Source organism: Stylophora pistillata, chromosome 12 (assembly GCF_964205215.1).
Source record: "Stylophora pistillata chromosome 12, jaStyPist1.2, whole genome shotgun sequence".
NCBI classification, from domain to species: domain Eukaryota; kingdom Metazoa; phylum Cnidaria; class Anthozoa; order Scleractinia; family Pocilloporidae; genus Stylophora; species Stylophora pistillata.
This window is the reverse complement of record NC_142530.1, coordinates 3741170-3756879: the sequence shown is the minus strand read 5'-3', so window position 1 is coordinate 3756879 and position 15710 is coordinate 3741170. Positions and strand designations below refer to the sequence as shown.

Sequence of the window (15710 nt, the reverse complement as noted above, 5' to 3'; positions counted from 1 at the left end):
CCACTCCTCCGTCGCCAAACTCCTTGCAATATCACACCCCGTGATCGAAATTGTGACAGAGCGAACATGGAGGCTTCACACCACGTGTCTCTTTCCCTATTGCAACACTATGTAAATTTCGCATCCTGCTCCGATCCTGGTATTTCGGTACTTTCGGTAGTTTGACGTACTCGACAGGTTTCGACTTAATCCCGTTCACCGCTGCTTCTATTCCGAATCTGACTTCGACAGTCACCCATTATTTAAAAGCTATGAATGATCTTTGTCTGCCGTATTCCTTTAAACAGCGACTGTAATTCTCTAGCTGACGATCAGGCAAATCTTTCACCAGCAGGCCGTGAAGAGTTCCATCTCGTAACTCCTGGTCTCTTCCTTCGGCTTGTAACTTTACCAGTAATTCTAACAACGTCAACAAATTTTTCAAACGCGTGGATGTCGTTGCTTCCTATCAACGGCGCCTGTTCTAGTGTATCCAAGTAGGCTCGTAGAAGCTGGCGCGTATCTCCACAAGTCGTCTTAAATACTTCTTTTGCCTCCTCGTATTCGTGGGCGGTGACTGCAAGACCACGGATGGCTTCCAAAGCGTTCCCTGTAAGGCATTGTCATAGCCTTGCTATATTCAAATGTACTGCCTCCGTTAACTCGCCTACGAGACTTGTAAAAATGGCCCAAACATCTTCAAACTTTCGTTTGTCACCATCAAACGTCGGAACTGTTAACGGCTTCAAATATCGATTTCGGTCGTCGTGGCTGTCGTAACTTTCGTTCAGCTGATCTTCTCGGGCCGACTGCTTGTAGCGATTCACTGCGTTCTTGCTTAACGGCCGGTTCAAATTTACGGTTTTGGACGCGCGGACTTTGATCGCATTTTTTCCCGCTTCAATCGTTCTTTGTAGGTCTCTTTTGATCGTTTCGGACTCTTCAAATGTTTCTTTTTTTCCCAGCTTCTTCTTCGACTTCGACATAAAACGCGGTCAGTTCCTGTGAAATTTCCTGTGCGTCCTCTAAGGCTTCCCACATCTATTCAATCGCACTTTCTAAGTCCGTTATTTCGGAATCTTTTACGAGTAGTCTTTCCAACTCGTGTCTGAGTTTTGTCAGTTTTGTACTTGCGCTACGTCTCCTTCTCTTAATTTCTCGACTCCATTCGGTCCAGTTTTGTCGTTTTCCTCCGCGGTAACTTCGATAACATCGCTATCCTCGGATTCGGAAGCCACATCGCTCAACTCCAAAACTCAACTCGCAAACGAGACCTCAAAAAAATAACAGCTCATACCTTTCTCCCATGGTGGTCACCAAAAGTGTCAGAAGGTCAAACAGAAATCAAACAAACGCCTCTATTCGTAATACAGTAAACGATAAAGTGACGGTAAACACGGTAAATATCAACGACCGCCAAACAAAGTGCCACTCGAAAAACTTAAAACTTTCAACTCCTCTAAAAGAAACTTGCGCTCGTCAAAGAAAAATACTCCGCATGATTTGTTCGTGACATTTTAGCTTACATTATCTCAAAGCACGCGCGCGCACAAGCTCAGTAACCTCTTCATAACCCTCTTTTCAATTTCTCATGCCACAGGAGGGTTAACCTGCACTCATCATAACTGCAATACAGGAAGTTATGATGAGTGGAAAGTATCCTAAGTGAAATTACTTCGTCGCCCCTATCCCATGACTAAGAACTAGTGAAAGTATAAACTTTTAGAAGGATTCTACTTACAGGTAGGATAGTCTACTGTTGTTCTGGAACATTCCTGAGGATAATTTCTGAAACTTGTTGTTGGACAGGTCCCTGGAGAGTAAATCAAAATACAAGGCAGTTAGAAAATAGAAAAATCTTGTCCCCTCACAATCTAATTTTGGAACAGACATGGAGCAATAAAAAAAAACAATCAGATGTTCGGACGTTAGTGGGGAAAGTAGCTTGCCAGAGAAAACTCCCCAAGGGAAAGGTACCAAGAGTCTTGGATCACAATGCTTTCTTCTTTAATGTACCATGCCCTGGTGTTACAAAGTCTTCAGTATTATCCCTCTGATTAACTCCAAATCTTACTCTAACTCCAACTAGCTTCAAAACATTTCGGCCACAAATCCGATAGCAAGTAATGACTATTATCAAAAAGCTGCGCGCTCATATTCTCCTCTGATTGTATTTTCTTTATCTTGAAAGTAGGCCAAAACGTGCTTGAATTATAAACTTCGAATTACGTTTAAATCGATTATGAGGCATAACGAGTGTCTTACGATAGTCCGCCAATTTGAAAGCTGTAAAGGGCTTGGTAAGGTTTACAATAAGTCTGTTGATAACCCTAATGACATTGCTAATATCTTTAACAACTTCTTTGCTAATATTGGTAAGACTACGGAGAAGGGAACCCCCGGGGAAGTTATAGCCCTTATTCTACCTTAGGGTAACTACTCAGGATCAATTTTTTTATCCCCTGTCACTTCAAATGAAATTTGGACTTTTATTGGCAAGATGGATGCTAGCAAGTCTTCTGGCCCATACAGTGTACCTGTTACTATTTTGAAAACTATTAGGGACTATATCTCCGAGCCTCTTGCATTTTTAGTCAATGATTCCTTTGTTAGTGGTATTTTTCCTCAGAAATTAAAATTAGCGAGGATTACACCTGTTTTTTAAGAAGGGCTCAAGATTTAACATGGACAATTGTAGACCAATTTCTGTTATTTCTAACTTTTGTAAATTATTTGAAAAAAGCTATGTACCATCGCCTCTACAGTTATTTGGAAGAATTAAAAATACTTTATCCACTTCAGTTTGGTTTCCGAGAAAAATGTTCGAGTACCCATGCTCTTATTTCTATCACTGAATGTATTCGGCAGTCCATTGATAATAACGGAATTGGTTGTGGTATATTTATAGACCTGAAAAAAGCATTTGATACTGTTAATCATACAATCCTATTAACTAAGCTTAACCACTATGGAATAAGAAGTGTCGTGCTTCATTGGTTTAAATCTTACTTATTCCAAAGAGAACAATTTGTAAATGTCAATGGTCATAATTCACCTTCATTACCTGTGACTTGTGGTGTCCCACAAGGAGTCTATTTTAGGACCCCTTTCATTCTTATTACATGTTAATGATTTGTCCAATACTTCTAGCTTACTAACATCTCCATCTATTTGCTGATGATACTACCATTTATTTCTCAAGCAAAAATCCTAGTCACCTTGAAGCAACTCTAAATCGTGAACAAAAATCTGTTGCTGAATGGATGAAATCTAATCGATTAGCACTTAGTATTTCTAAAACTAACTTTATTCTTTTTCATTCCAGTAAAATTAAACCTAATCAGTCATTGAGAATTAAAATTGATGATGTATTTGTTAAACAAGTTGACTCCACTAAGTACCTGGGCATAACATTTGATTCTAACTTAACATGGAAAAGTCATATTAATGAGCTTTGTTTGAAACTATCCAAAACTGCAGGTATATTGTCAAAGTGAGACACTTTATCAACCAAGATATTCTTGCCATGCTCTATTACTCCCTTATCTATCCATTCCTCACTTATGGCGTCCATGTCTGGGGTTTAACCTTTCCCTTATTTCTAACACAATTATTTGTTATCCAAAAAAAGCAATCAGAATATCTCTTTCTCTGAACCAAATCCCATTCTGAGCCTCTGTTTAAATCTTTCGATCTCCTTAAACTCAGTGATGTTACTGAATTACAAATTCTCTCTTTTGTTTATTAGTGGTCACATAGACTGTTACCCCCTTGTTTCAGTAAATATTTCAAATCTACATCTTCTCTTCATTGCTATTCAACGAGGCAATCATGTAACAGAAACCTTTATGTAGCCTCAGTTAATACTCCTCAATATGACCTACGGTCCCTAAAATTCGCTTACCTACAAGTATAACTAATATAATTCAAATTTTCTTAGAATGTTTCGTAAAACCTTAAAGAACTCTATACTTAATTGTTATTCTTTTTAATTATCTACCTTAGTGCATGAAGTAATGCTTTTTACATAAAAAAAATCTATTCTTAATTTTTCCTTTAACTGTATCTTATAATTAGGGGTCGTCCACTAGATTAGCCTTTGCTATTTGGATGATCCTAATTCTTCCTATTTTATTGCTAAAATTTTTTCCTTATTCCTTTGCTGTACTTTGTTTAGTTCCTATGTAAATTTAACTTACAAATCTTGTAAAACCGAGCTGAGTTAATTAAAACTAAATCACGAACCTACCAACACCATAACATGGTGTCTACAGCCTATCTAGAAGGAAGGCGGTATTTGAACAAATGGAAAGGCATTGACTGTTACTGACAATTTTTTAGGGTGTATTTCTCGCAAATGTGATTTGTTATCATCGATGTTTGGTTTTAAATACTTGTAGCAATTTGACGAAGTATTCAAGAAGCGGCTAAATCTTAAGTGTTCATCTCTTCTTCATGGTTTTGATCAACGGCCGCCAATTTTCTAGCATCTATTTTCTTTTACGACATTAAAAAACCTGAATGTATAGGTAAACAAAACATGCTCGTCGTTTGTAATAAACACCACGGCCGGTCTAGTTTTGCTAATCGATTCATCTATCTCTGACAAGTCGCCTAGGAAAGAGAACTTTTCAAAGTTTGTCATATTTATCGCTGAATTGACGCTGCATTTATGGGGAAGCGGTTTCTTAGACCTATAACTTTGTAAGTGGATCCTCATTTCACACTATTCATACACCAGTTTTAATTGGTTCTCTCTAGATTCTCAAATTTTTGAAAGCTTTCACAAATTAAAGATATTTGCCTGATATTTGCGCAAAGCGTTTGATGTAATTAACCACGAGATATTACTCTCAAAGCTAAAAAATGCAGGTGTAACTGAATTACACATAAGTGGTTTGAGAGTTATCTAGAACACCGTAAACAGTATGTAGTCTGTAAGGGCTCGAGCTCAGATATTCTGAACTTATGTTATGGAGTGCCGCAGGGTTCTGTATTGGGACCATCCCTTTTCTTAATTCATTATGCCGGTGTGAAATCAGCTGTAGAATTTTCTAATTGTACGCTTTACGCTGACGACACAGAAATTCACTCAAGTGACCCAAGCGCTATTCACGCCGCAAATTGTGTTAACAAAAACCTGAAGAATGTTAATAATTGGCTGACACAGAACCAAATGGTACCACATCCTGGCAAACCTGTGGCAATGAAGATTGGTTCACGTCCTGCTTTACGACGATCAGATGACATCGACATCCGCTTTGACGATCTCCATCTTAAGGAAGTTAGCACAGTAAAGTACTTGGGTATCCACATGGATATTGCACTCACATGGATGCAACATCAGGATTATATCTGTAAAAAGATATATCCAGAGCTTCGCCTGCTTAACAGACGAACGGGACTGGGGCAATAATTTGTTTTGTCTTCACTTACATTCATTACATTCGTGATCCCACTCGCGAATCTCTTCGCGCGCGACGATGATCCAGTCTCGCTGGCAAAGAGTGAAGTTTACTCCAGCAACATGATTTCCTCTCTCATTATAATGCTTAATTATAAGTTTCGTCAGCCAGTGTCCACTAGGCAGAATGAGTCGAAATCTGGGATCATATGATAGAAAACCTGCGAACTTTAATCGACCATCACTGTGAATAACTCTATAGTCGTCGATGCATGGGTTGAGCTTTATCAACTGGCTTTTCTTTGATATCTACTTCCCTTAGCTCAAGGCTGTGTATTCGTTACAGGGAGCTTCACGGTGGGCCAAATCCACTATTTCTCCTTCAGAATCCTTTATTTCTTCGGGCAACAGTTCCATACTTTCATTCCTGTTGTCTCTGTAACGCATGTTTTGTAATACTCTTCTCACTTTCACGTGTACTGGAACCAAACGCGTCCAACTGCAAAACCGTTTCGGATTTAGTCTCCACTCTTCTAGTGTGTTGTTGTGTTTCGGTGCGGTTCCTTTCTGGAGATTACACGTCATAAGGGTTGCATAGGCATTTATATATTCTTTCTTCTTCGACTTTCTCATCCCTGGCATTTCACTGGGTTTATCCAGGACTTTCATCTTTGACCACTTACTGAAATCATCTGTCAGCCAGCTAGGGCCATTCCACCACAAGGAACACTCGGCTAACTCTGAGGGCGTGGCCCCTCTTCTGCATAAATCGGCTGGATTCTCTTCAGTAGAGACATGCTACCACTGCGACGGTTCAGTGAACATCTGTATTTCACCAATTCAGTTGGCTTCGAACGGTCGGAAGTCTTTGCCGCGTCCTCGAATCCACCATAAAACATCTTTACTGTCAGAGTAAAACGTCTTCATCGGTACTTCTAAGGCCGTCAGCAACGACTGTGTTAAGCGCAGGCCCAAAGTCGCATCATGAGTTCCAGTCTGGGTACTGTCACCGGGTTCAATGGTGCCACTTTACTCTTTACTGCAATAAGACGAATGATCACATAATCGTTATCATATCGGATATAGACCGCTGCAGCATAGGCTTGTTGAGAGGCATCGACAAAAGTCACAATGTGTTTTGACTTGACAGGCTCTAGACATCCCAGACACCGGGGAATCTTTACCTCGTAAAGACTTTTCAATTGCTCGAACCAAACCCCGATTTAGTTTGCTATTTCATCTTGAACTTCGTCGTCCCAGTCCTAGCCTTTCAACCACAGTTCCTGAAGTAGAATTTTCGCCACAATAACGTAAGGGCGTACAAATCCCAGCGAATCAAAAATCGTTGCTACTTTACCCAGGACGTTTCGCTTTGTTGTCTGAAATTACGGGGAAACTGGAGAAGCGGCAACCATAAACAAGTCTTCAGTACTGTTCCATGAAATTCCCATTGTGTTCGTTATCAGATCTTGACCGCTGTTAATCACGATCTTTGTGGCGTGTTCTTCTGATGGAACCCCTTGAATAACTTTCGGTAAATTAGAGATCCACTTCCTGGCTTGCATGCCGGCGACTCTCCATAGTGCCTTCAATTGACGGTATAGCTCCACTCCTTCATCATCGCTTTCAAGACGGTGAATAGAATCGTCTATATGGTGAACTTAAAGACGGTCTCAACTGCTAGTGGATAACAGTCTTGGTTTCTTCGAGTATTTCCTGCCCAACGAACTCCATAGGGGCGGAATTATTTCCAAAACTACACGCTTAAACTCGAATACGTCTGGCTCTCGATTAGGGTCAAGATCTCTCCATAACAGTCGGATGTGGGATCGGTCCGGCTCCTCAATCTCTATCTGGAGGTACATTTCTTTGAGTTCGCAGGCGATGCCAACAAGGTTTCGAAAAAAACGGACAAGGACGTTGAAAAGATCTTGTAGTAATTTCGGCCCGGGATGACTCGTGTCACTTAAGAAAGTACCATTACATCTAGAGGCATATTCAAATACGATTTACACTTTTGTTGTCGATTTATCCATTCTCACGACCGGAGAATACGGCAAATACCATACGTTAGCTGGCAGCTGTTCGTTTGAGGAAACTTTTCGTAAATATCCTTTATCAACATAGGCCTGGAAGGTTGCTTGACATTCTTCGGCGACACGGCTGTTCTTCTTCAAATTTCTTTTGGTGCTTCATAAGCGAGACATTGTGTTGTAGAGCGTTTTCAAGGCTCGTTATTTCAAGCATTTTTAGGTTTACCTTTTGTTTTATTAAGTCTCGCCTTTTCGCCCCTACGTGCTATTTTGATGAATCTATAGTTTTGATCATTTATTTTTAGTGTGTGCTTGAACTTGGCTAAGCACTTACCGTGCTAGACATTTTAATCCCTTGTTATGGTTTAAGATAACTAGTTTGCTAGGTGGTCAGGTTTGAGTTGGTAAAACTGACCTTGAGTTTTACCCACACTGAACATCCTGTTTTGGAAGTTCCCACGGTTAGCTAACCCAAACATGTCTCTGATTTTTGTATTTAATACTGGAGCACTCCTTGCTGAAAGTAGTAGAAATAAGCAATGGAACAAGAGAGAGAATAAAGAAGAAAATTACAGAGTCTCAGTACCTCTTGTTAATTTGCCAAGCGAGTGGTAAAACCCCTCAACAATTGCATAGGTTTGGCGTCAGGGAGATCGGGTTTGTTGTCTTTCCAAGGAACGGATACACGATGTCTTCCATTTTGTACTTGAGGGAATCTTTTACTTTGCTTAAAGCTGGTCTTTCTTCCTCGGTGAGTACGAGTCTGTCATCGCGTTCTGTGCCAGACTTCTCAATTGTGCGGAACTTCTTTAAGCTGTTGTCGATATCGCAACAAGATTCTTTTCTCTCACTCCAATTAGGCTCTCTAGTGTATAAGAAACTAATATCGGGATCCACCCAAAAGGACAGAGGCGGTCGATAGGTCCACCATGTTTCCCTTGAAGATTAGCATGTAAATAATGAAGTTCAGCGTTATCATTGCCAATCAAAAGATCGACAAGTCCATCATTTGCCGGCTTAGGAAAACTGCATTAATATTGGGTCAGGTGGGGCCTTTTGTCCTGATGATTGTTCTAGTTCACAGCTCTGTAACTGCTTGCGACTTTCTGAGGACATGTTTTACCCTGATTTCCTTTAAAACCCTGCCATCTTCACTTTCAGTTTCGAAGGTGTCGTTGAGAACATGAACTTCAAATTTTTCGAAAGGCTCTCGCAGTCCCAATACCCCAGCATCCGCTTCAGTTAGGAAAGTTTCGTTCGATGCGTCGTCTAGAATGGCGTTTATTTTATTTTTCTACCATTGGCCTTAATCCACACGGGGACAGTTCGTAACGAATAAGGTTCAGTCGGCGTTCCTTTATTACAGCTGGTCAGGGTCAAAGCGGGCGCCCCTCCCATGGAACACCTGTGCCTCTCTCACATGGCGCGTTCGTTTAACCAGCGACTGTAATTCTCTAGCTGACGATCAGGTAAATTTTTTTTTATCAGCAGGCTGTGAAGAGTTCCATCTCGCAACTCACCGCCTCTTCCTTCGGCCTGTAACTCTACCACTAATTCTAACAAGGTCAGCAAACTTCTCAAGCGTGTGGATGTCGTTGCTTCTTATCAACGGTACCTGTTCTAGTTGATCCACATAAGCTCGTAGAAGCCGGCACGTACCTCCATATTTCATCTTTAATATTTCTTTTTCCTCCTCGTATTCGTGGGCGGTGACTGCAAGAACACAAATGGCATGCAAAGCGTTCCCTGTAAGGCATTGTCGTAACCTTGCCATTTTCAATTGTACTGGCTCCGTTGAGTCGTCTACGAGACCTGTAAAAAGTGCCCAAACATCTTCAAACTTCCTTTCACCATTAAACGTCGGAACTGTTAACGGCTTCAAATATCAGTTTCGGTCGTCCTGGCTGCCGTGACTTTCTTTCAGCTGATCTTCACGGCCGATTACTCGTAGTTCTGTTCTGCTGTGTTCTCGCTTAACGGCCGGTTTATATTTACGGTTTTTAACGCACGGACTTTGATCGCAATTTGTCCCTCTTCAATCGTTCTTTGTACGTCTCTTTCGATCGTTTCGGACTCTTCAAATGGTTCTTTTTTCCCAGCTTCTTCTTCGACTTCGACTTAGAACGCGGTCAGATCCTCTTAAATTTCTTGTGCGTCCTCTTGAGCTGCCCACAGCTGTTCAATCACACTTTAAATGTCCGTTATTTCGGAATCTTTTTACACATAGTCTTTCCAACTCATGTCTGAGTTTTTTTACTTTTGTCTTTGCGGCACGTTTCCTTCTTTTAATCTGTATCAACAGAACGTCCTTTTGCTTCTGTTTGTCGACTCCAATCGGTCCAGTTCTGTCGTTTTTCTTGGTAACTTCGGTAACATCGCTATCCTCGGATTCAGAAGCCATAGCGCTCAACTCCAAAACTCAACTCATGTAACGAAACCTCAAATAAACAACAGCTCATAATTTTCTCCATTGTGTCGCCAAAAATGTTAAGAGGCGAAACGAAAATCAGGAAATCAAACAAACACGTATATTCGTAGAAGGCAATAGGCGAAAAAATGGAAAGGCATTGACTGTTACTAAAACTTTCTTGGGGTGTTTTTTTAGCAAATGTTATTTGTTACATCGATGTTTGGTTTTAAATACTTGTAGCAATTTGACGAAGTATTCAAGAAGCAGCTAAATCTTAAATGTTCATCTCTTCTTCAAGGTTTTGATCGACAGCCGTAAATTTTTTAGCTTCTATTATCTTTTTCGGCGTAATAAAATCCTGAATGTCTAGTAAAGAAAACAGGCTCATTATTTGCAATAAACACCACGGCCGGTCAAGTTTTGCTAATAAATCCATCTTTTTCTGACAAGTCAGCTATGAAAGAGAACTTTTCAGAGTCTGTTATATCTATTGCTATATTGACGCTGCATTTATGGGCAGCAGTGTTTTTTGCCGCCAACTTTGTAAGTGGATCCTCATTTCACACTATTCATATATCGGTTTTTGACTGGTTTTCTCTAGATTCTCAAATTATGGAAAATTTTCACAGATGAAACATATTTGGCTGATAATATACCTCACAATTGTTAAATTTAAACAGTTTGCAAAATTTCAATATGTGATAGGCAATGTGAAGGAACACAAAACTCTTCACGAAAAAAGCAAACACCTCTTACAAGTGAACAATAAACAATTTTTCCCAAACTTTTAAGCAGTACTCTTTCAAACTTGTCCCTATTTTGAGAAATATGTGTAAGAAAACATTGTTAAAATACACTGCCATTGTAGGTCTGTTCCAAGCGCGAGTGTTAGGTAGATGATTTGCTAGTCAGGCTGCCTCAGTCTGGCTTTAATTTTGCTCCAGCGATCTCAACCAACTGAAAGCTACTGAAGGTAAAGTCCTCTAGATGATTATTGGACAAGTGCCTATGACGAACAGATCATCACAACAAAATGGCAGCTTTGAGCTGTTAGATAATGTTTCGAATAATTAAATACTTTCAGCTATAATAAAAAAATGCCTTTAGTTCTCGTTTTAAAAGCTTGACTGGCTTGAGGCAAACGATATTTCTTTGATCGAATCCAAAAACCGGTTACTAGTATAGATGTCTCATAGAAATCTGTGCAGATTGATCGTAAAACCATCGTATTGAAAAGCTGTCACCAAACCAGACATCACAAGACTTCTATCAAATTTCTTGACGCACGAGACCGAAAGAGACAACCACAGTCTTTCCTGTACAGAAATTGTTCTCCATCCTTAAAGAAATCTGGTAGGAAGGATTGTTAATGGTGTTAATGCAATAAACGTACAGTTTCAAATGCGACTCAAAAAGTCATACATATAAACTGTCATGTCCTTAAAGTATGACCTCCCTTAAACTGGTTAGTTCATTCCTGCTTAAAGTATTGTTGACCCAGTCATCTATTAATTGTGCAGACTAGTCAAATTGAATTTTAAAAGCTTTTCGTGTCCAAATTGCTCAATTTTGTGTCATCCGCTTGCATGTGTTTACAATAAGATCCACCCCATTTGCGGGAAGGTATCTTCCCGGCCGTAAAATATCAAAGGAAAAACTATTTACTCAGAATATGAAACACTCTAAGAAAGTTCAATATTTCACCATAAAATGAAGTTAACCCACTTATGATTATACAATTTGCCACATTAAAGTGCTCGAGATTTTGTTATCCGCTTTCCTATATATAAAGTTAATAAATAAGCTAAGAGGCCGACAGAGTCTAAATTATGTTACTGATTTCTTAAATGATCATCTTTTCTTCAATTTATTTAACAGATGTCCCGTGGGACTCTCTGTGCAGCTTGAAAGTAAAGAAATCATATTGGAAAGCTATCAAAAAATCCGAACATCACATGACTTCTATCAATTTTCCCGACGTACGAGACCAAAAAAGCCAACCACAGTCTTTTCCTTAGGCCGCCTGTCAACCCACTTAATGACACACTTGTTATCACAAACTTAATTTCCAAATCATCTATTTTTCTGTCGACCAAAGTGGTTTGAAAGGGAGAGAAAAGATAGGATGAAGAAGTTATCTATCGGCTTGAGGTCGTTACCGACGTCTTTGCTTAAAAACAATGCCCAGATTTTCTAAAAATTTAAATTTACCTCACAATTGTTTTTTCTTTTTCATAAACTTTAGCTCTCGACAAAAGTAGAAATTGTAACGATTTGAAAGTTTTTTCAAGAAAAGGCTGAATCGTAAATGTTCATCTTTCTCCACGGTTTTGACCGAAGGCTGTCAATTTTCCGACTTTCATTTTTTTTTTTTTATCAGCATAAAAAGTCCTTAATATATTGTAAAACAAAGCAGGCTTATTATTTGTAATAAACACCGCGGCTGGTCAAGATTTGCTAATCAATACATTACTGCTGTATTGACGCTGCATTTATGGGGAGGCAGCGTTTTAGAACGAAACTTGGTAAGTGGATCCTCATTTCACACTATTCTTATATAGGTTTTAATTGATCCTCTCTAGACTATCAAGTTATAATAATTTTTTTTTAATAAAACAAATTTGCCTGATGATATATTTCGAAATTGTTAAATCTAAACAGTTTGCAATATTTCCATTTGTAAAATGCAATGTTAAGGAAGACAAATGTTCTTGTAGAACCTTACGAAAAAGCAAACACGTACTAAAGGTGAACATTAAGTAACAACAATCAATTTATCCCAAACGTATAAGCAGTATTCTTTCAAATTTTCCCCATTTTGAGATACATGTGTGAGAAGATTTAGTTGAGGTACACTGCATTGCTGGGTCTGTTTGAAGCGTGAATGTTAGGCGGATGTTTTGATAGTCAGACTGTCTCCGTCTGGCTTAAATTTGTTGGCACAATTGGTTCTGAGGTTAAGTTCTTTAATTGATTATTGGACAAGTACCTACGACGAACATATCATCAAACAAAATGTTATCTTTGAGGTGGAAGATAATCTTTCGAATAATAACATATTACCAGCTATGATAAAAATTCCTTGGCTTCTCGTTTTTAAAGCATGATTGGCTTAACGCAAAAGATATTCCTCGATCATATCCGAAAAGAGGTTAAGTTCATGAATGTCTTATAGAATTCTCTCTGCAGCTTGAACGCAAAGATATCATATTGAAGAGCTATCACTCGACTGGACATCACAAGACCTCTATCAATTTTCCTGACGCACAAGACCGAAAAAGCAAACCACAGTTTTTCCTGAATACAAATCTTTCTCCATCCCCAGAGAGATATCGTAGGAGGAGCTGCTAATGGTGTTAGTGCAGTAAACCGTTCGTAACGCGACTCAAAAAGTCATAAATGTAAACTGTCATGTCCGTATGAGCTAGATTAAAAATCATTAGTTCATTGCATCATAGAGTGATCCAATGATCTACAGACTCTGTACACCAGTCTAATTGAGTTTTTAAATGCTTTCCGTACCCAAAATGCTCAATTTTGTTACTTTAAAAGGTTCAATATTTCACAGTATAATGAAGTTAACCCAATGACGATTATACAGTTTACAGTCTCCTCAAGGCTTTTCGTTATCCGGTTTCTCTATGTAAAGTACGTGAAGAAGCCTATTCTGGTAACCTCTCTGTCAATGAAGATGATATTCTGGTCTCTTATAATGTTACAGCTCTCTTCACCAATGTGCCGTTGGATGAGACTATCAACATCTTCGTCAACAAAGCCTTCGCGGATGACTGGTTTAATAAAACCCATGGGCTTAACCTCCAAAAAGATCAGCTTGTTAAGTTGGTAGAAATTGCCACAATCAATCAACTTTTTCAGTTTGATGGTCAGTTGTATGAGCAAACGGATGGAGTTGCTATGGGCTCCCCCCTTGGCCCCCTAATGGCAAACGTCTTCATGCGCCACCTCGAAGAGAAACTCACACGCGATGGCTTCATGCCTCATTTGTACAGAAGATACGTCGATGATACTCTTGCAAGAATGTCAAATACTGATGCTGCCACTAAGTTTCTTACTACCCTGAATGGCCTACATCCCAGTTTACTGTTCACAATGAAGCTTCCTGTTGATGATAGGATTCCTTTCATCGGCATTGATATCATCAAGAATGGAACAAAACTTGAAACTCAAGACTATAGAAAGCCAACTAATATTGGCTTGCTTTTACATTTCCACAGTCATACTGACAAACGCTATAAAGACTCTTTTTTAAAGACAATGTTACATCGCGCTTATGCGCTATCCTCCACAATAGAGGCTTTTAATGTAGAATGCGCCAAATTGCGCTCCATTTTTAGCCGTCTTGATTACCCTTGTAGTCTTATAGATTCTGTTATTTCCAATTTTGTTTCTCGTAAACCTTCTGTAGGCACAGCCGAGAGGAATGCTGACGAGAGCAACATAGTCAGAATTAATCTACCATTCAAAGATCAGGTTTCAGCTAATTCTGTTCGGAGACAGCTGAATGATCTCAGTAATAAGATTGGCCTAGTTTTGCAGCCAGGTTTTGTAAGCAAGAAATTAGAACAAGACCTAAAGCCTAAAGAATCCAAGCCGTCAATTGTTAATCAGCGATGCGTTGTTTATCATTTTGTATGTGATCTGTGCGATGCAGATTATGTCGGCTATACGGCCCAACACCTTTTTCAACGTGTCGCTGAACACAAAAAGTCGGCCATTGGCAAGCATTTTCATGAAGCGCATGGTAGCAGAGATCGTTTGAATGATAGTCATTTTAAGATTCTGAGAAAGTGTCTGAGAAAGCAAATTTGATTGTTTAGTGTTTGAAATGCTTCATATTAAGAAATTCAAACCTAATCTGAACGTGCAAACGGACTCCATACGTGCTAAACTTTCTGTTTAACCCGCAAATTATTTTCTCTTATTCTTCGTTTTTAATATTTATAGCACTTATTTTTATACATTCTTCACTTAATAATGATGTTATCTTAACCTCGAAACGTCGTCGATTTTAGCTTTCTATAGCTTTTTATCGTTTTTAAATTTTACAATGTTATCAAGCAACGTTTTTTGTCGTAAGTTTTTATCGTCAAATGTTATTCCAAGTTACTTCTTCTACGTATACATCAAGAAGGTCAGGGAAAATACTAACTTAGAAGCCGACAAAGTCTCTTACGAGTTCCTGTTTTCTCCTGCAGATATTTCACTCTTTTCAATTTCTCATGACAAATGTAACAAGTAGATAACGAAATATGAGAATCAAGGCTTCTTTCAAAACCGACGTACATAACGTTATTCAGCATAGGTCGGTCCATATTGGGAAAAACTGTGCACGAAGTCTTGAGTACCGCCCGAGGGTATAGGCCTTTGTTCTTAACTTAATTGACTTAGGGCTGTAATAACGACAAGATCCTCCATAAATTGAACACTACTTAACGAGTAGATGGTAGAGAAAACAGAGGTAATTAAAGTTAAGCAGAGAGGCTTCACAGAAACAATTTATTTGCCTAATGATAAGAATGATTTAAAAGGCTTCCAAACAAACTGGTGTGCGTATATGCAGCCTTGTTTCTTTAAAAAAAACACTTAAGTGACAAAAGAAATTTAAACTAGACACAAGTGAATTTAATGCAGCTTTTTCTCATTGAATTTCTTCACATTCTACGGTGTAATTTCCAGTAGAAATGTCCAAATTATACCGATTTAAAACGTAAAAACTTACCTAAAGGGCATTTGTAGTAGAACTTAATACTTCGCTTACCGTTTTACAATGAACAAATTCTTTTGGAGAATTCACATTCTCATGAAACGAAAGTCCCATCGATCAACTCAATTATAAACAAATACTTCATGTCTTAACTTTCTG

General features: G+C 38.9%; 3 protein-coding genes across 3 annotated transcripts in view; 1 reads left to right on the top strand and 2 right to left on the bottom strand.

Annotated features, from left to right (window-relative positions):
• LOC111346274 (follicle-stimulating hormone receptor-like) overlaps window positions 1-15710 on the bottom strand; it is a 228914-nt gene that overhangs the window by 29395 nt on the left and 183809 nt on the right. The gene's annotated exons all lie outside the window — the stretch shown is intronic.
• LOC148718438 (uncharacterized) overlaps window positions 1-15710 on the bottom strand; it is a 59646-nt gene that overhangs the window by 26202 nt on the left and 17734 nt on the right. The window lies entirely within an intron of this gene.
• Window positions 10814-14656, top strand: LOC148718439 (uncharacterized). The gene is made up of 3 exons (XM_088741478.1): window positions 10814-10875; window positions 11705-11805; window positions 13428-14656. The coding sequence occupies exons 1-3, from the start codon at window positions 10814-10816 to the stop codon at window positions 14654-14656; spliced, it is 1392 nt and encodes a 463-aa protein (XP_088597604.1).

Bases quoted from the DNA above. Each gene is read 5' to 3' on its own strand.
- LOC148718439 (XM_088741478.1), top strand. From the start codon at position 10,814: ATGATTATTGGACAAGTGCCTATGACGAACAGATCATCACAACAAAAT. The intron at 10,876-11,704 runs GTTAGATAATGT...TTTATTTAACAG, and splicing joins CAAAATGGCAGCTTTGAGCT to ATGTCCCGTGGGACTCTCTG. The intron at 11,806-13,427 runs GTACGAGACCAA...ACGATTATACAG, and splicing joins CTTCTATCAATTTTCCCGAC to TTTACAGTCTCCTCAAGGCT.